We start from the raw sequence: 20890 nt of genomic DNA, 5'->3' as shown, positions 1-20890 counted from the left end.
GCATATGTCCTGTGCAGACCGACTGAAGAAACTCCGGCTGTACTCAGTGGCATATCGCTTACTCAGAGGTGATCTTTGCCTGACTTACAAAGCCATGTCCAACTCAGAATTGATGGACATGCTCTACCTAAAGAAATCCAAGTCACTGCGAGCCACCCGCTCTAGTGAGCTAAACTTCGCCACAACAATAAATAGAACATGCTGGAGGGATAGATTCCTGTCACAGAGACTCCCCATGCTTTGGAACAAAATTCCTATCTACGTTAGGCAGAGCCCCTCACTAACACTCTTCAAGAGAAACCTTGACAAGTGGATGGGTAACAGAAAATACACCCCTGGGATAATTTCATTGGCTCTGCTTGACAGAGGCTCAGTTAATTAATCAATGGGGCGGCGAAAGCCGACACACTCTGGCTAGGCTTATAAATGCCCTCAGGCAGATAGCCTAGAACCTACCTATGTAGCTATTAAATGTAGTTATTAAATGAACAAGACTAGTTGTAGCTACTAAATGAGCAAGACTTGTTCATTTAGTAACTATCTAGAGCTATTTTCCTGTTTTTATCCTGTGGTATTTATAAAAGGAAAGCTGCAGCACCAAGAAAATGTCCAGCTGGGACAGGAATGTGATATAAAGGAACTTGAACAGGAGAGTGTATGTATGTATTTGGGAATACTCAAAGGATTAATAGTACAACATGAACAAAGAATATTTTAGAAGACTAAAGTTAATGTTACAAACTATTTTGACATCTAGGAATAAAGTCCAAGTTACATCAGTTTGCTTGGCCTGTTCTGAGTTGCAGCTTTGCTGTTATTGACTGGCCTCAGTCATCACTGTATCAGTTAGACAAGAAAAATTCTTCATGGGTATTAAATGCAATATAAAAATGCATACCAAGATTATATATCCTTTGGTCTGTAGGCAGTATGAGCTGTCTCAAAATTGAGTACATGTATAGATCTGCAGTCGAGGGACTCCATTCATATATGCTGACCTCATCAGATTAAAACACTCTGTATAATATAATCTAAAGCATAAAGACAAGAAGTCTGAGGTTATATCTTTCAGTTTAGCAGAAACATTTCAGAAAGGACTGGGAATGGAATCTAACCAGTAGTAAGTAGGTGAGAATCGGACAGCAACTGAAGATGCTAAAAAACAACTGAGTATAACGAAAAGGACCAAAAGACCAAGAAAAAATTGGCAAGCCCACAAGTATAATGACAAGTACAGAAAACTCGTAGAACAACCACATGCTGTCCAAGATCAATAACAATAACAAGAATAGTTAAGGGGAAATTAATTTAAACAAAAAGAAGAAAGATTAATAATGGCAGCTCAAGATAGTGAGCTATGTAAATGCTGATTTACCTAGTTTATATAAAGTGGGAGAACCAGAAAAATGCAGGTTCTGTAAAACAGAACTAGAGACGATTGCATATTTCATTGCTGGTTGCAGTATGGTCATGGCTGAGGGTCTGCATACTAAAAGGCACAAAAATGTGGCAAGAGTGTTATAATGGGGACTCTGCCAACACTGCAATAAACCGGTAGGTGAAAAGCACTGGAAACAGGAACCACAGATCATTACTGACCGTGATGAGGATCAGATCACAGGGTCACCCAATAGCAACAGTTGAGAAAATAGATGCAGACAAACCAGGTATAGTAGCTCAAGGAAAAAAAAAGACAAAAGTAATATTAATCATTAAGCGATTATAGTATCTTGTGAACCGAAAGTCATATAAAACACAAAATACCAGGATTTCCATGCATAAATGAGAGTGATGTGGAATAAAAATACCCAGACAGTTCCATTAATAGTAAGGGCAACAGGATTAATGAAAAAGTATGTACAGGTGTACTTAAATATGCTATCAATACATGGATCCCCTTATAAAGGAGGCAATTCTAGATACATTATGGGTGCTGAGGAGAAAACTTTTGGCTAACATCAAAGACTGTAACAGTAAGACTAATTTCATGAACTCTAATTGTACCCTGAATTAGGAATGGGGGTCCATTCCTGCTACAGTAATGGAAATCCTTAACATTTGGAGAGAGAAAAATGAAAGATTTCTGTCTTTGCATTATGTGGTTAAAGAACTGGAGTTTTAGTTTTAATATCAGACTTTCCATTGAACAGCCTAGATTCATTTCCTTAAGTATTTCTTGGTTTGATCTTCCAAAAGTATTGATTTTGCTGTACATAACCTTACTTAATAGTCCAGCTCTCATAGCGTTATGTTACAACTGGGAAAATCACAGCTTTGATTATATGGACCTTTGTTGACAGCGTGCTGCTCTAGCTATTTATAATTTTGCCCTGATATGAAATACTTTTCTTCCAAAAAGTAAATGTGTTTTAATTTCATGGTTACAGTCATCATCTGCAGAGATCTTTGAGCACAGGGAAAAAGTCTGTCACAAACTCCCCTTCTTCCCTACCTATTTCCTAAGTACTGATAGGACTAGATAACTTAATTTTATTTATTGATTGATGTTAAGCAACAAGCCCACTTTTGTGCTTTCACCTTTCAACTTCGACAACAACCTCTTCAATTTTTCCTTACTTTTGACTTTTGACAATTAGAATGGCATCATCTCCATGTCTGAGTCTAATATTTCTTCCAGAAGTTTTGATTCCCAGCATCTGGTTTATCTAACTCAGCAAGTTGTGTAATATAATAAGCATATACATTGAATAAGTAGAGTGATAACATACAGCTTTTTACGGCTTTCCCATTCCTGAACCAGTAGTTTTTTTTCAGTATTCGGTTGTAAATGCTGTTTCTTATTCGACTTACAGATTCCTCAGGAGGCAAATATGGTGACCTCATATCCCCATTTCTCTAGTAACTTGCCACACTTCTTATGTTCCCTACACTTAAGGGCTTTAGAGTAGTCGGTGAAACAGAAGTAAATGTTTTTCTGGCATTCCCTTGCTTTGTCCATTACTCTGCGGATATACCTGTACTCTTCTAACGTCAGCTTGTATGTCTCACAGTTCTCTTTCCTTATATTGATGGAGTCTAGCTTGAAGAATCTTGAGCATTACTTTTTTAGTATGTGAAAAATGTGCAATGGCTTGATAATTTGAGCACTGTTTAGTATCACCCATTTTTTACTTAGAATGTAAATTGACTTTTTCCAGTCTTATGACAACTTTTTTTTTTCAAACTTGCTGGCAAATTCCAAGCAACACTTTAACAGCATAATTTTGCAGAATTTTAAGTATTCAAGTCATGTGGATTCAGTAGTGTAGTAAGGGTGGGGCGAGAGGGGCAAGTCCCCTGTGTGCAAAGTGTTTGGGGGCATGATCAGCCAGACCTGATCACTCTTTAAGTGCCGGTATTGCATTTGAGGTCAAACCTGAACACTCTAGCACTCTGTGTGTGGTCTAAACTGTAGCAACTACAGTTGTTACAGGTGAAAAGTAAAAAAAAAATAATTTTTTTTAATAAGTAAAACTTGTGCACTGTTGTGTTCCATACAGGCAGAGTATAAACTGTAGCAACTGTTTTCTACATTTCTAACAAGTGATTTGCTGTAGTTTAACCAGAAGAATTTTTTTAACTAAAATATAAGCACCATAGTGCTTCTTGCAGGCAGGGTTGCAGCATTACCCTGCAGCAAGCAGCTTGCTACAATTTATAAAGAAGAAATGTTTTTTTTTTTTTTTTAAATAAAACATAAGGTCCATGCAGGTGGGATATAAACTGTAGCAACTGTCTGCATCGGTTTAAAAAGAAGAAATTATTGTTATTTTTAATACAATATGTTAAAGGAGGGTTGCAGGCAGGGCACAGAAATGGGACCTGATTGCCTGGGGTGGGGGTGGGGGGTGGGGGTGTCATGCAGCTGGCCACCTAGTTGGTGTGATAGTAGAAGGCATGTCCATTGGAAGAGCTGGGGGTTTGGGGTCGTATATCTAACTGTAATAAGCCAATCACTTACATGTATTGGCTTATTGCACTGAAGTGCTTTTTTCCCCCTTCCACTTGAAGAGCTGAGGTAGTGGGGCAGTGGTTCATAGTAGTGGCCCAGGGCACTGGTTGAACTAGCTACACTTCTGCATGGATTAGATGCTTTTTTGTATAACAGAAATATTGCATTATTTGTTGTTGTAGCACAGATGGCTTGTAAGCTGCGTAATAGACTTCATTCTGTATGTCTGAATTTGATTTCATCATTCTTCAGTTTTGCATATTAAGTGACCACGAGCAAGTCACTTAACCAGAACAAAACTCTTCATTCTCCTCAGAAAAGAGGCATTTGTATCTAGTAGTCCTTGCGAAACTGAAAATGTGTTTATGATTCTAAAGTGTTACATTTGCTGTAGAACCATACACTTGATAAGTATCCTTTTTTACAAAAAGGAGAACATTTATTTTACATTTTTTTGTTTTACATTTTTTTTTGTTTTTATCATGTACAAGCTATGTATGTTTTGTTAAAAGCAGTTTTGCTTTGTTAGTTAAAGCCGATTGTTTTAGGTAAATGTTAGTAATGAAGTAACATGCTTTTTCATTATTTCTCCCCTTTTTTGTAGGTGTTGACTGCTCAAGATCTTGTGGATTTTTCTCCTGTCTATAGATGTCTACACATTTATACAGTTTTGGTATGTCTGGCCCTAAGAGTCTGAAGAAGGAGCAATGAAAATGTTGTGCATGATGTTATCTATCAGCAAGTGTTTTAATAAGTTATATTATTTTTCTTTATATGTTACTTCATTTTTTTCACATTGTATCCCTTTATTATGAACAATATTTTATGGAACTAGCCAAGACAGATATTTCTGTATATCTAAACAGCACTGTCGCAAGCATGGTGTGAGTGGAACAACTAGCCCAAACGGCAAGAGTTTGACAGCATGAAAACTCTCATTAAGCAGTATTTCAGATATCTTATAGATAACTGAGGGATTGCACAAAATCCTCTTGCTACAGCTGTGCTTCCTTATGAAGTAACTTTTATGGTTTATTTTATGCTAACACCTTGTGTTGTTTGAATAAAAAAATGAAATCCAGACCATAAGGCTTGAAGGATCACTTGTACCTTTGAGTAAAGCTGTTTGCTTAAAAATAGGTAAACATTTTATGCAGACTTCTACTCATATAAAGGTGACCTTTTCTCTTGTGTTCTGTTTTCATTTTTTCAAGGTTTTGGAAATTAAAAAAAAAAAAAAAACACTTTCCCATTATGGAAGCTGTGGTGGAAGGAGGCTGCATGTTTGCTCTGTAAAGTGTCACTGAGTACCTGTAGACTGTTATGAATAGTTTATTTCCACTACTCCAAGATTGAGAAATGAGCACTCTCTCTGTACACAGGACTTTATTCAGCAGAATTAGTAAGCATGAAAAGCTTAGCATTCTGGACAGCTGTCCAACAGCAGTATTTTTTTCCTTCAGATTTGTGTGACAGCACTATAAGTATTTGTGTGTGCGCACTTGTGTGCTAGGAGGAGACAGCAAACCCCTTTGTTTGGTTATTAGAGAACAACACTCATCCATTACCACAATCAGGTAAACTTACTCAGAATACTGTTGTGCTTTTTATCTTAAGACTTCTTACCTAGTTTTTACCAGCATTTGAGGTAGAATGCTTTACCGGCAGTCATAGTATATTGTTTGATTTGACAGCTTAAAGTTTGAGCAGTGTTATATTGATTTACTTACTTGTCAGTTTTAGAATAACATGCATAGTTATTTGTATTTCTTCTTTTTAGCTAAGTAAGGTTGACTTATACCTTACTGATAAGAGTGCCTTAATAGGTTTCTGCAAAATGCATGCAGTCTTTCTTTTCTGGTAGCATCATTTTTTTTTTTGTAACTTGACACACCTGTGGCATTTTGTAGTTCATGCCTCCAGGATGCCACTGTATGCTGCCATGGCTAATGTTAAAACCAGTTGTGATGTGCCAGACATATACTAATTAGTGTAGTTCTTCTTTATTTATACAGAATAATTTAGATATTGATTCTTCTTCAGAGGTCTCTGTGTAGTGGGTGGATAGTTCCTGTGCCCTTTATACATTGACCTGTTATGGCATGTTAGTTCCTCATGTACACGGTGCATGCACTTTCCTGGTCACTGTTTTTAGCTTCCTGCACTGCTTGGGTATCTTGTCAGTACATTCCTATGTTCCCACATTCAGTGACTAAAATGTCACAGAACCTCAAATCATTCTTATTGTCTCTTGATTATGAATTGGAATAATCTCAGAGGCCATCTGATCTGACTGGAGAGCTGAAAAACAGAGGTGGTTACCACTGTCAGCAGCTCAGCCCAGCAGATAAGTTGCACTGATGAGAGATGTTGCAGGCCTGCAGTCCATCCCAGCTCTTGGCAACCTGGAGTTGACCTAGAAGAAAGACCAGATGGAATGCCCATCAAGAATCACCAGGCCAGAAACAAAAAAGTTTTGTAAGATGTGACATAGGCTCAAATGGACATGACAAGAAACAACTGTATAAAAGATTAGCCTACCAAACAGTATATGCATGTAACACAAAAGCTGAAACTAGACATGTAACAAGAAAGCTGTTATATGTGAAAGGTGGAAATAAAAACTTTAAGAAAATTATGCTTTCTGTAATGTCTTTAAATGTGAATGGTCTTACACACAATTACAAAAGAAAGTAGTGAACTATGTTAAAAATATAGAGAGCAAATAGCTATGCTACAGTAGACGTACTTGGAAAGAACTGAACATGTGAATTTGATAAAGAAAGGTTTTCAGGATGGCTATTCAGTGGAATACCTGGGGCAGAGGAAAAAAGGAATACTTATATTAATTGCAGAAGGCGCTCCAGTAGTGATAAAAGAGGATAAAAAAGATAATAATGGTAGATTTGTAGTACTAAGGTGCTATTGACAAGGGAGGAAGATTACACTGGCATGTATTTATATTCCACCGAAACTCCTATGTTGTGTCTTTCAGCTTTTTCCGGTTAGGGGTCGCCACAGTGGAACTCCGGTCCGCTAATGATTGGTAGTTGATTTTTACGTGCCGAGTTACCAGCCCTGACGCACAACCTTCAATGAAGGTATGCCCATTCATGCATGTCTCCACGCAGAAGATGCTCTAGCTGAGAATCGAACCGGACAGCGACTTACTGTGAGGCGACAATGCTACCACAGCACCACCACCGCGGGTCCCACCGAAACTCCTATAATGGAGCTTAAGAAAATTCTGGGAGAAATAAATCAGCTTTCAGCACGTGACATTACTTATTGGTGGAGATTGGAATTTGATCTCCAACAGTGAATATGTGTCTGGGGGGCCCAGAAGGAAAATATAACAAATGAGGGTAGAGTTTTGAAGATATTTATGAAAATATTTGGCATGGAAGATGTGAATTCGATACTAGGAGTTCAGAGTGAATTTACATATTATTCCTCAAGATACAAAAACTGGGCTAGGCTAGACAGAATTTACATTTCATAGGAACATGTGCATTTAATTGAAGGTCTTGATACGCAGCCATTTACTATTTCAGATCATGCACCATTAATCATTTTCTTAAAATAAAAATACAGGGTAATAAAATAAAAAGGAGACACTGGCACTTTCTCACATATCTGTTGAAAAGAGAGGAATTTAAGGAATGGGTGGTTGAAATTATTCAGGAGCTGTTGGAGAAGAAAAAAATTCTTCTGAAAATATAGCTAGGGAGTGGGATAAAATTAAAGTGGCGTTTAAAAGTAGGGTAGAAATAAACGAAAGGGAGATATGGTTAAGAAGTAACAAGAATTATTTAGTGGGGCTGACAAATGTTGAAAGTATTGCAAAACAGGGAGAATCCCATAGAAAAGAAGAGGAGCAACTGCAGAATTCTAAACAAAAAATAAGGGATTACATCAATAATAAGCATGAGTTTAGAAAGACTGCTGTTAAGGAACTGTTTTTTGATAATAACTTTAGAGCACAAAAACATTTAGCACAACAACTTGCACAACAGAAACTAAAGAGGGCCATCGGCAAGCTTAGGGAGCACATAAGGAAGATAAAAGATCCTGTAGAAGTATTAGAAATATTTTGGAAATTCTGTGAAACCTGTATAAAGCAGATAAATGTGGAAATCAAAAAAGGTACAAATGGAAATGTTTATGGAAGAATTAAGTATGCCAAGGTTAGAGGTAGATGAGGCTCAGTTACTAACAGGAAGAGGTCATGCTCCTGCTGCTGGTAAGCACAAAACTGTTTTATCAGAGATTTAGATTTAGTTCAATGTATTCGCTAAAAGTGTCATCCCAGGCCTGTTCTCTGGATTGATGTACTGTCTGCATGATTGCCAACTGTACAGATATTTTCTGTCTGTACACACTTTAGACTCATACCTATGCCTAGTAGGTGTGTGACCACAGTGATGAATTGACAGTATTGTCAGGACATCACAGATTGCCATAACTGTCAACTATGCAGAGTTTTGCAGAATATCAGCTGTGTACATAATTTATGTTTTGCTCATGAGATTCTTGTTTGAAGAACCTTTATTTCCAAATAATTACAGATTTGGGTTAGAAAATAATGTTCTCATGTCCTACTATATGAGGTTGTGGGTTATACAAGTGTGTAATAGTGACAGCAGTGTATACAGCTTAATATATATTGCAACATAGTACTGCAGAGAAGTGTAGTGCAGGTATTAATGAAATGCTTTTCCCTTTTTTATAACAGGTAACAAGGGATGTTGGTCTTTGTCCCCTTCACAACCTAATGTCAGTGTCTCTTCAGACTCATGATGGTGGCCAAGTGAGGCACAACTGGGGGTTGCAGGGCCTGAATCTAACACAGAGGTTGACATCCCTCATACGCCCTCATTATTACTGTACACAGCCAGTATGCCTACACATGCCCAGTACCCTGTGGCCACAGATATCAGAAAGTTGGAGGGTGGGAACATTGAACAGGGAAGTGTGGCAGCTGTGGCTGCAGTGATTGTCAACACTGGTCATAGCCAAACAGTTGGCACGGCTCCACACAAGCAGATTAATAGGGGTGCTCATAGGAGACCTGGTGTCCCTCTGCTACCTGTTGCAGGTGTCTCGTCACATGTCACTCGGCATATGTTTAGGGCCATCATGGAGCCACCAGGCCCATTCAGCAAGGAACTCCCAATGAATGCTCAGGGTTATGGATGCAGAACGGTTTGACATCAGCGACTGCTTCCACCATGTTGCTGATACCCTGGAACGGTTGACTGATGCAGTGGAAAGACGTTGGTTTGAGAAACATCGCAAACTATCTGCCTTGGAACGCACGCTTGCTGTGATGGAACGTCTGGTTGGAGGTGAGAGTTGGCCTCTTGGAAGTAGGTCATCAACTACATCTGCCGAAAGTCATATGGCCGTGCACAGTCACGCTCCTGTAGTGGCAGTACATCCAGCATTCCAGAGGGGAGTGTGCTGTCCACACCCAGATGTGGCAGCCATGGGCTCGTGGTCCTGGGTGTTCCCATGGAGGACACATTCCTAGCAGACAGCAGTCATCCTCAGGTAGTAGTACAGCAACTGACCTTGGGTATGGAGGTGCTAGTGCAACTGTTGCCAGAGCCAGTTCACATGTTCAGGGGTGGAGACAATGAACTGTCAGCTGTACCATGCATGGCTAACAGCTGTCCAACATACAGACACATAGGGCTAGCACTGAGCTTGGTTGAGTTTATGCGGGCACTCGCACACCACTGTCATATTCAGGTCACCCACAGACACCACATTTCCATGGTCCATCTTGCCTGCTTCCCTTCCTGACATACACATACACTTGCCAACCTATTGGTAAGCCTCCTACACCCCCACACAACAAGTGATCATACCTGTGCCACACCATCTATCATCTTTCTCAGCAATGCAGGGAAATAAAGCTGTATGTCTGATGCACAGACTATCTACATTAATATGAATGTATTTCATCCATCGTTACTTTTGACATGCTAGTTTTACTGGTCATTTACAGATATTGTACGTTGACATTTATAATGAGTATATCATAATAGTGTGTGTACGTTACGATGGATGCTGTTGTAATGGCTGTGTAGTCACACAATGACAGATGTCTCATAGAAATTCAGTTTCAGGATTGTGTAGGACACACCAATGGGTAAACATCTACAATCAACCCATCAACATCAGAGCACAGGATTGAATGTCAGCACAGAAGAAAAATGTCATCATAAAGGTGAAACAGTATACGTTCATGGTATCATAGATTCATACATGTTTAGTAGGCTAACAAACACAAGGGCTTCCTTAAGCCTAGCCATGAATCCCTAAACTCTGTCAAAGTCTAATACCCTTGATAAGTGTAAGCAGGGTTTTGGAAGCTGAAACATCTACAAGCTGGGGCTTGGGAGATGAACCATCTACAGTTTCCCTGTGTCCATTAGAGACATTGGTTCTAAACCACATATGACTGTCCTGTTCCCCATCCCATTGTGTAAATTTCACTTGATTTGTGTGAAGGCAGAACTCTACTTCACATGGATGAGGAGCGTGTTCCATATAGGGTGTAGTCTCTAGGTTACATACCTGTCTCTCCAGCATGCCCTGTTTATACCACAGGCAAGGTGTAGGTCTGTAGAACAGGTAATTCTGGTGCTAGTTGTTTCATGGGTATTTAGGAGGTCCACAGTGGGGTCTGACATCACCCTGTATGGCAGGCATGCACCTCCCCTCCAAAGCATGCAGGAGGCAGAGCACATTGATTGGGCTTTGACATGGTCTGCATAGGACATGTTATGTACACAGTGTAGTGGTTTAGTGAGGAACTTCTGTGGATGTTACAGTTGTCAGATAGGCCTGGTTAGTTGCATACCAGAGGTGACATTGCACTCAATGATAGGTTTGTTGAATTCTGAATACAGTGGAACAGTGACTTCCTTGGATTACATGACATTCCTTTGTTTATAGGTTGTGCAACATAGAATGATTTCCCTAATATTACAGACACATGACAATCAAATATGTGTCCATAAGTCCCTGACTACTGGGTCAACTGTTGGAGGTGTGCTGTCAATACGATAGTTACCAGGGGTGGATTGCTTCCCAAAGGATAGTATTGTACACTTATTGGCATTTAGTGTTAGTCCATGGCTCAGACGACAACTGTACATCTGTGTCAGTCCCTCCTGGATAGCATCTGTGTCACTGTTGGATGGAATGACAGCTCTTAATTTGCAGTCAGCAGATTTAGTCAGCCAGAGGCCACGGACAGTGGCAGTGACAGCTGAGAAGTAAATGCCTAAAAGCAGCAGTCTGAGGAATGATTTGTGAGGGAGTCCACTAGTGACTGGCCTCATTCTAGAGGCAGACTTCCCAATGCTAACTTCCTTGATCCTGTCTGTCAGCCACTTGGCTATCCACCAGCTGACATACTAGTTTGTCCCTAACCTCTTGTATTTGTCAACAATGCCTGATGGGGTTATAGTGTTAAATGCCTTGTCAGGCCATGGTAGGTAGTGAATAATTTTTCCCTCATCCATTGCTTTAGTCAGCTTCTCAATTAGGTCCAGCAGGTAGGGTAGGCATGATCTGCCCTTGACAAAACCGAACTGGGTTTGATCGATTCTCTGTAGGTGCACTGCATCTCTATTGATCATTTCCAGGATAATTTTTTTAAATGGCTTTACATATCAGACTACTGGGACTTCTGGTTCTATAGTCTCCAGGGGCTGTAGATAGCCCACCTTTGTGCAGAGGTATGACTGTTGCTGTTCTTCATTCACAAAGCACTATACCCATTTGGTGGCTGCAGTGAAATACTAATTCCAGAGGCCCTGAAACATCATGTTTCATGCTGTATAGAAGGGAAGGGGTCTGAATGGAGAGATAAGTCGGCAAGCAAAGGAGGGTAGTAGTATTGCTGAAATTGAATTAATCATCAAATCCTGGTGAGGCAATACAGCTACAAGTATAGAAAATGTCTGGAAGAACTTCATGTTGATCAGGATCAAATGCAGACATGGTTAAGGAGAGGTGAATTCAAACCAAAAGATGAAAGGTTAATATTGGTGGCCCAAGATAGTGAGCTGCATACATGTTGGTTTACAAAGTCCATTGAACATGTGGGAGAAACAGACAAATGTAGGTTTTGTGAAACAGAATTGGAAACAGTCACACACCTTGTTCCTGGTTATGACATACTAATGGCAGAAATTTTGTATACTGAAAGGCATGATAGTGTGGCAAGACTGCTGCACTGGGGATTTTGCAAACATTATGGCATTGAAGTGGCTGAAAAATACTGGAAATATGAGCCACAAAGCATCATAGAAAATGATGGTCTACATCATATGGGATCACCCATTACCAACAGTTCAAAAGACAGATGTGAGAAAACGAGATATAGTCGTCCATGAAAAGAAGACAAAAGTAGCATTGATCATTGAAATTGCTATACCTAGTGACTACAGTGTCTTGGGTACAGAGAGAGGCAAAGTCATAAAATATCAAGATTTGCAAGCAAAGACGAGAGCAATGTGGACGAAAGATACCCAGACAGTTGCAATAATAGTAGGAACAATGGGTCTTATAAAAAAGAATCTACAGTCTTATTTTAGATAAATTACCAATACATATAACTCCATACAAATTGTGGAAGGAGTCATTACTGGGCACATTGCGGGTGCTGCGAAGAGCACTTTTGACTGACATCGAAATTGAAACAATACTAACTTCATGAACTTTGGTGCAGCGGTTAGCATTGTCGCCTCACAGCAAGAGGTTCCCCCATTTGATTCTCATCTGGAGTGCCTTCTGTGTGGAGTCTGCATGTCCTCCATGTGGTTGAGTGACGTCCAAAGACATGCAGGTAAGTGAGTGCATGAATGGGTGTGCCTTCTTTGAAGGTTGGGCGTCGGGCTGGGAACTCAGCACCGTAAAAATCCACTGCCAATCATAAGCTGACCGGAGTTCCGCTGCAGCTACCCATAACCAGGAAAAGCTGAAAGACTAACTTTATATACTTTAATCATACTATAACGTAAGAATGGGGTCCATTCTTGTCATGGTATTAGAAACCCGAAAGATTTGGAGAAATTAAAAAAAGGCATGCCGGGATATTGTCTGGACCCATAGGAGTCTGAATGGAGAGAGAAGTCAGCAAACAAAGGAGAGTAGTATTGCTGAAATTGAATTCATCCTCAAGTCTTGGTAAGTACCTTCATGAGGTGGACTCTGTTTTTCTCAAAATCTCACCAAGACAACACTGATATGTAGACTGTATTTTATGTAGCATATATCATGGCCAGAAATAAGTCAAAAATTTAAAAAATAATAGCTGGGAGCACAAGACCCAGGATAAAAAGTGCCCAATCCTGGTAGGTGCACTGGTGCCAGGATGGGAAAATATGACTGTGTAGAATCCTTAAAATAAGGAAACATTCCTACAATGGGGCCAGGCCAGGCCCAGAGGGAGGATGTTCCCCCTTCCCTACAATAGCAGTCCTCAAAAAACACAAAAACTGATCGGCCAAAGAAGAGCCATAAAGACAATAGAGTGGGCTATTTAGGATAAGAAATACATTGATTGTTAGTATTATGCAAAAAGCCCAGAATTGACAGATACAAGATATACAAAAAGACTGAGAGAGAAATTAGAGGAAAGAAAAATACTTCCACAAGAGAAACGTTTGGAAGCTTCAAAGAAAAATTTGTGTTCATTAGTACAAAAGATTTGTGAAAAACATTATATAGACCAATAAACTTTGATCTGTTTGGAAAAAGAAGTATCTGAGGAAGTGCAAAAATAAACAAAACTTAGAGGTTTTTGAAAAGTATAAAAAAGAAATATGGACATAGGAAAGAGAGATTTGATATGGTGCTATATCTATACAAAGTCGAAGGTCAAATTAATCAATACAAAAAGGCAGCCCCAAAGATATTCAAAATGAAGTACAGGTAAAAATATCCAGATATGGAAAGTTTCACAATAAAAAAATATCACAAAGGAGAAATGTAAAAAAGAAGATTAGTAAAGTAGAAGTTAAAAAAAGTAGTAGTTGAAGTTATGGAATGCCTGCAAAGTGAAGGATTTGGCGTAGAAGGCCTAACACAGGTTACATCACAGCATGATGGAACGAGTCCCTAAAGTAAGGAGAAACAGGAAGATTGAGACCTCTGAAGAAGAAATATGGACATGGAAAAGAAAAAGAGGTTTAATATGGTGTAATATTTATGCAAAGAAGAAAGCAAAACTAATCAATACAAAAAGAGCAGCACCAAAGATATTTGAAGAGAAATGCAGGCAAAGGAATCTGGACATGGAAAGTGTAGAATAGTGTGTGTATGTTGTACCTTTGAGAAGCATTGCAAGGACAGCACGGGCATATAAATAACAAGCACATGCTAGCTTCAGTGCCATTTTGAGTGTGCAGCCAGAGATTGAGCATGTATGAGTGTGATAGCTAGTTTGTTTATAAGTTTATCTAAGTTAAAGTTATTAAGCCTCAATCCTGATGTGTTTGTACATAATAAAGCTGCTTGAATAAAACCTATGAATGCTCACATCTGTTTTATCCTGACTGGACGAGTAATGTGGTGTCATAACCGGGATACCAGAGACTGCTTTTCAGAGCTACAGGTGCAGAGTCAACAGGAAAGGTAAACTAAGTGAACCGAGCACAGAAAAGGGCCAGAAATTAACCAAAGGTAATGAAAACTTGCTCAAACTATTTATTTTATAAAAAAGATAAAACGGAGCATTACAAGGGCACAAACCGCATTATTAAACAAGCGAGTGGCACATAAAGTTTATTAGTTAAACAAAATGTTTAAAGTTAAGTTATTTGATAAAACAATTATCAGAAAAGCACATAAAGGGTTTGGAATTACTTCAGAATTGCAAAATGAGCATGTTTAAAGTAAAACAGGCATGTTTAGAGTAAAATGAGCACAAGAAAAGTATAACGGACATGGAATAAGATTAAACAAACAAAACAAATATGGTAAGGGTAAAAAGGGCACATTAAGCATGAATCAAGCAAGGTGACTGCATGTTTTTTGGCAAACTGCTGTGTTTTGACAAACTACTGTTTTGCATTGATTGAAGCTATTCAGGGTATAACTAGAGTTACTCAAAGTTCTTCAGTGTATAAAAGTGCTTACAGTGTGTGCTTATTACTGTGCATTTATTCCCAAGAGTTTGTGTGTAAAGCTCAACTATTTCATAAAATACAGTCAAAATACGGCCATTTCAAAAAGTTTCTTCTGATGGGTGTATCTATTCACAAAGTGCTGCCATTATAGAGTGTTTGTTGCACTGCAAATGGTTATTTAGCAAAGTACAGCCATTTTGGAAAAGTTTGTGTGCTGTGTACTATTTATTTACAAAGAGCAGTTGCTTCTAAATGTTTTTATTCTGAACTTCTGCCCAGTTCATTCGCACAATGCAGTTATTTTGAAATGTTTCTTACACTGATAAGAGATGATTTCTTACAGTACAGCAATTTCAAGAGTATTTTTGTGCCCGAGAGGCGTATTTCGCAAGGTTCAATTATTCAGAGGCTTGTTGTGCTATTAGGCATAGTTACAAATACTGGCATAAATTTCTGGCATATGTGCAAGTTCATACAGTTAAATGTGGACTTAGGTTGTATTGTATTTTACTGTAATTTGTTGACATGGCAGATAGATTTTGAAAACCATCACCATTTGTATTTGATCAGAATATTGAAGAGAATTGGAGAATATTTGAGCAAGAGTATGATATTTTTATACAAGCAGCTTATTCTGACAAAGATGCAAGCACCAGGGCATTCATTTTGCTAAACCTAGCTGGGTCAGAGGCCATTGAAAGAGAGCATTCATTTGTGTATGCACCAGCAGTATATGAGGGAGAAGGTGAAAACCATAATATTATTGTACAGACTGAATCAGGGGAAGACCCAGAGTGTTTGAAATGCAAATTCAGGGAAATGTGTAACCCTCAGACAAATGTTACATTAGAGAGGTATTTATTTTACACAAGAGATCAAAAGCAAGGAGAAACTTTCACAGCTTGTATTACTGACCTGAGAAACAAAGCTAAAATGTATAGGTTTGGTGACTTAAAAGATGAGTAAATAAAGGACAGACTTGTGTGTGGTATTAATAGTGCTGCAGTGAGAAAGATTTTGCTTTGTGACAGTGATTTAACACTGCTCAAAGCTAATGAGATTTATTAAATCCATGAGGTTACAGAAAAGCACACAAGTATGCTTGCAAGTGATCAGTGCATGGTTTCAGCAGGCTGCGGAGCAAATGTAGACAACATGCAACACATGGCTAGTAGAAACAGACCTAAGCACATGGCAGCTGCAACCCCTGCAGGTGTGACAGGTAAAACCCATAGTTTTCCAGCAAGTTCTAAGAAAAGGACATGCTCAGTGCAGTACAAGGGTGTCAGCAAAACCCAAATCAAGCTTTATTGTTAACTGTCGCAATTGTGGTGCCAATCATGAGTCTAAAAGAGAAGCATACTTCGCATTTGGTCAGCAATGCCACAAGTGTAAAAAAAGGAACCATTTTCAGAAGTTTTGCAAACCAAGTAAACCTCACACAGTTGTAAAGAAGGGTTACTTAAAAAAGTTGATCTCGTAGAGAGTTGCAATTCTACTTTCTACATAGATGGTGTGTCAGTGATTGGTGAAAGGGTTGATGCAGAAAATTTGTTGGCAAAGAATGAAGTGTTTTGTCCTGTTCAGATCAATGGTAAAACCACTGAGCTCAAAGTAGGCACTGGTTCAAAGAGTAATGTTATGTCAGCAGGTACTTTTGCTAAGGTGAGAGCTAGTGAACAACTTAATGTGACCAGTTGTGCGAAACTTGTTAATGGAGTGAAGAAATTCAAACCGAAGTCTCAGTAGTGCTTTCATGTTATTTGGCCAGGAACTGCTACAGCTTACTATTCAATGTAGTCTGAAGACCTGTGCAGTCATTATCAGGTCTCAGATCCAGTTTGAGAATGAATTTGCTTTTCTTTATCAAAGAAGTTCATCATATAAGCACATCTTCTAGTTCCAGTTTTACTAAAGCTATTTTCTCAGAGTATGCAGATGTTTTCAATGACAAGCTAGGCAAACTACCAATTGTGTATTCTATGACGTTAGACCCAGAGGTCAGTCCAGCAGTCAGACCAGCAAGAAAAGTTCCGATAGCTATGCAAAATAAGGTCAAAGCTCAGTTGGTTAAAATGGTGCAGCAAGGTGTAATTTGTCCAGTCAGAACCAACTGAATGGGTGTCATCTGTGGTAGCAGCCCAGAAAAAAGGCTCAGACGAAATCAGAATATGTATTGACCCAAGACATTTGAACAAAGCATTAAAGAGACTACATCATCCTATGTGCACAGTTGAGGAAGTCGCAACCCTGATAGCGAATGCCACTGTTTTTTCTGTCTTGGGTGCAAAAGGTTCATTTTGCAAGTGGTGCTTAATTGCAAATCTTCACTACTGACTACGTTCAGTACCCCATTTGGAAGATATAAATTCCTCAGGTTTCCATTTGGAATAAATTCTACAAGTGAAGTCTTTCAGCATGCAGCGGAGCAAATTTTTGGGGGTTATCCTTCTGCCATAATAGTAGATGATTTATTGGTTAGAGGCAATGGTGAAGCAGAGCATGACAGAAACCTTAGAAAAGTTCCAGACAAAGCACGTGAAGTGAACTTAAGGCTCAATCCTCTGAAGTGCAAATTCACAGTACCAGAAGTTACATATGTAGGTCATTTGTTTACTAGCACTTGCTTGTGACCAGACCTGTCCAAGCAAGCAGCCATTGTTGAAATGCCAGCACCAGTTAATGTTCAAGCTCTACAATGTTTTCTTGGTATGGTTAACTATTTAGGCAAGTTTATACCAGACTTCAGTGAGTTGACAGTGCCTTTGAGAGAGCTAACTTGCAAAAATCTTACATGGTCTTGGTTGGTACAGCACCAGAGAGCTTTTGAAGGCCTTAAGCAGACAATTGCCACCCCACCTACATTAAGATACTATGATGTCAATAAACCAGTAACCCCTTGCTGTGATGTTTCAAAATTTGGTCTTGGTGCAGTTATTCTTCAGGAAGGTAGACCAGTAGCCTCTGCATCTAGATCTCTTACTCAAACTGAAATGCAGTATGCTGAAATTGAGAGAGAACTTTTGGCAATAGTATTTGCATGTTTAAAGTTTCATGATTATATCTATGGTTGAGCTATTCAGATTGAAACTGATCAACAACCTCTAGTCACTATTTTAAAGAAACCTATGCGTTCAGCTGCAGTGAGATTACAGAGAGTGATGCTTAAATTGCAAAAGTACAACTTCAAAATGGTCTATACAAAAGGAAAACTTCTTTATCTAGCTGATACCTTATCCAGATTACCCAGAAGTACAACAGAACAGCTTTATGCAGAGAATTTTGACTTTGATGTCATGGAAGTGCGTAATTTTTTTACCACAAGACTTAATGAGCTGAGAGATCATACAAAGATTGTTCCAGTTTTGCAAAAGCTCAACCATACATTCATGTTGAATGACCGTCAAAGCAATCTGGTGTACCACCTGAAGTGCAAACGTTTTTTTCCTTATAGAAATGAGATGTTGATGGAAGACAGCATTATTTTCAAAGGTCCTAAAATTGTTGTTCCTGCTTCCTTACAACATGAATATATCCAGATTTTGCATTGTCGTCACCCAAGGTCCGAATCTACCAAAAGAAGGGTGAGAGGACTAGTATTTTGGCTTTCTCTAGTAAAAGACATTGATAAAGTACTTTCTTCTCGTTCAGTATGCAATAGTACTAAACCATATTTGCAAAAAGAACCACTTCAGCTAAGTCAAGTTCCTGAACTACCTTAGTCACCAGTAGCCACTGATATATTTGAGTAGAACAGTCAGCATTAGTTAGTGTTGGTAGACTGTTATGCGAGCTTTTTTTAGATTGATTTACTACCTAATCTAATGTCCACTGCTGTTATCACCAAGTTGAAACATCATTTCTCAGTCCATGGTAGTCTACACAAAGTTATTTCTGACAATAGTGCCCAATTTACCAGTCAGTTGTCTCAGAAATTTGTAAAAGACTGAGACTTTGTATATGTTACTAGTAGTCCAAAATATCCACAGTCAAATGGATTAGCTGAACATGCAGTACAGAGTGCAAAGCAATTAGAGATAATACCGATGTCTTTTTGAATTTACTCAATCTCAGAAACATATCCCGTGATGATATACTTGGCTCGCCTGCTCAGAGACTTCTAGGCAAACCAGAACAACATTGCCTGTCAGTTCCATTTTGTTGAGGCCTAAAGAGAAGAACAACAGAACAATCAGAGCCCAACTGTACAGAAAGCATTCTTTCCAGAAGTCCAGCTATGATAAATCGTGCAGATTTCTTCGTCCGTTGAAAGGAGGAGAGACAGTGTGAGGATACAAACGGTGAAAGGTTTCAACTGGATTGGTCAAGTAACAAGTATATGTGTCGAGCCAAGATCCTACTTTGTAAAATCTGAGGGTGTGGAGTACAGAAAAAAATGTAGACATCTTCCTGTATCAGAATCGATATCGCAGCATTGTTCGTGTGATCCAAACTCTAAATCTCAGAGCAATCCAGACAATGGTCCTATTGCAGAACGTGTCATAACTTCTACTTCCATTCCTGATGATGTTCCTGATGTCCCCAAAGTTGAACATGCAACAGTGACGGTCCCAGTTGCTAGACCTAATTCTAATTTTTATGTCACATGATTTGGTTGTATTTCCAGACCTGGCGTGAAATACACCGCAACCTGGACATAATTGTCTATATGTATTGAGTTCTGTATAATTGCATGTCAAGGAATTATTTGTATCAATTGCATTTCAAAGTCGTCAATAATGAATGACTCATTCCTCAAATAGTATGGTGCATGTTGTACCTTTAAGAAGTGTTTCAAGGACAGCAAGTGCAAATAAATAGCATCCACATGCTAGGTTCAGTGCCATTTTGATAGTGCAGCCAGAGAATGAGCATGTATGCGTGTGACAGCTTGTTCGTTTATAAATGTATCTAAATTAAAATTATTAAGCCTCAGTCCTGATGTGTTTGTACATAATAATGCTGCTTGAACAGAGCCCATGAATGCTTGTCTGTTTTATCCTGACTGGACGTGTGACAGAAAGTTTTGCAATTCAACAAATAAGAAGACCAAGACGAAAAGTAGAAAAGATCATTAATGGAGAAGTTAAAGAAAGAGAATCTGAGTTTGTGGAGTACCTGCGAAGTGAAGCATTCAGTGTATAAAATCTAACTCAGAAAACACCACAGTGGGATAGAGCAATGGACATCCAAATTAAGCAGAAACCAGTGGAATGGGAAGTAATAGGTCAGTTGCCATATGAAGATATTTTGGAGCCTTTCACAGGAAACCAGTATAAACATTTATTTGAAGCTGGACAACAAGGGAAGGAACAGGAAATTGTGGCAAATCTGATGCAGTTAGTGTTGAGGAGTGATAGGCCAGTGAGTTCCCATATGACAGAGCAATGGATGACACTGAAGAGAATGTGCCACAGGAAGATGCTATAGAACTTTCAGTAGAATGCCTGCAGGAAATGGAGAACAAAACATGTGCCCTTAGTTTAGAAGAAAATGAGCTAAGAGAGAAGAGTTGCTTTATTTAGTAGAGATAGACATATTAAGATCAATGAATGAAATAGACTGCAGAAGGTAAATAAAACTCAAAAAGTTAGAAGTTTGATAAAACAAAAGAACACAGTAATTGGGACTCTCCATAGAGATCCATGCGATATAACAGAAGTACTTGCTGAATGTAGAATGAAGTAATAGTCAAAAACACAAGAAAACTGGAAGATAAACTGTTTTATAAAACACGGCAAAGCTTTCAGGTCAAAAACCCTTCTTCAGTGCATACATTTAGTTATCA

General features: G+C 38.8%; 1 protein-coding gene across 2 annotated transcripts in view; it reads left to right on the top strand.

Annotated features, from left to right (window-relative positions):
• EXOC6 (exocyst complex component 6) overlaps window positions 1-20890 on the top strand; it is a 1799203-nt gene that overhangs the window by 595162 nt on the left and 1183151 nt on the right. For both annotated transcript variants that reach the window (XM_044056688.1, XM_044056689.1), the window contains exon 8: window positions 4557-4625. In XM_044056688.1, the coding sequence (XP_043912623.1) occupies window positions 4557-4625 (69 nt within the window). The remainder of the gene's footprint in view (window positions 1-4556; window positions 4626-20890) is intronic.

Source organism: Protopterus annectens, chromosome 14.part0, assembly GCF_019279795.1.
Source record: "Protopterus annectens isolate FY-2018-M chromosome 14.part0, PAN1.0, whole genome shotgun sequence".
Lineage (NCBI taxonomy): Eukaryota > Metazoa > Chordata > Ceratodontiformes > Protopteridae > Protopterus > Protopterus annectens.
The sequence above is the reverse complement of the archived record's forward strand: the minus strand, read 5'-3'. Positions and strand labels throughout refer to the sequence as shown.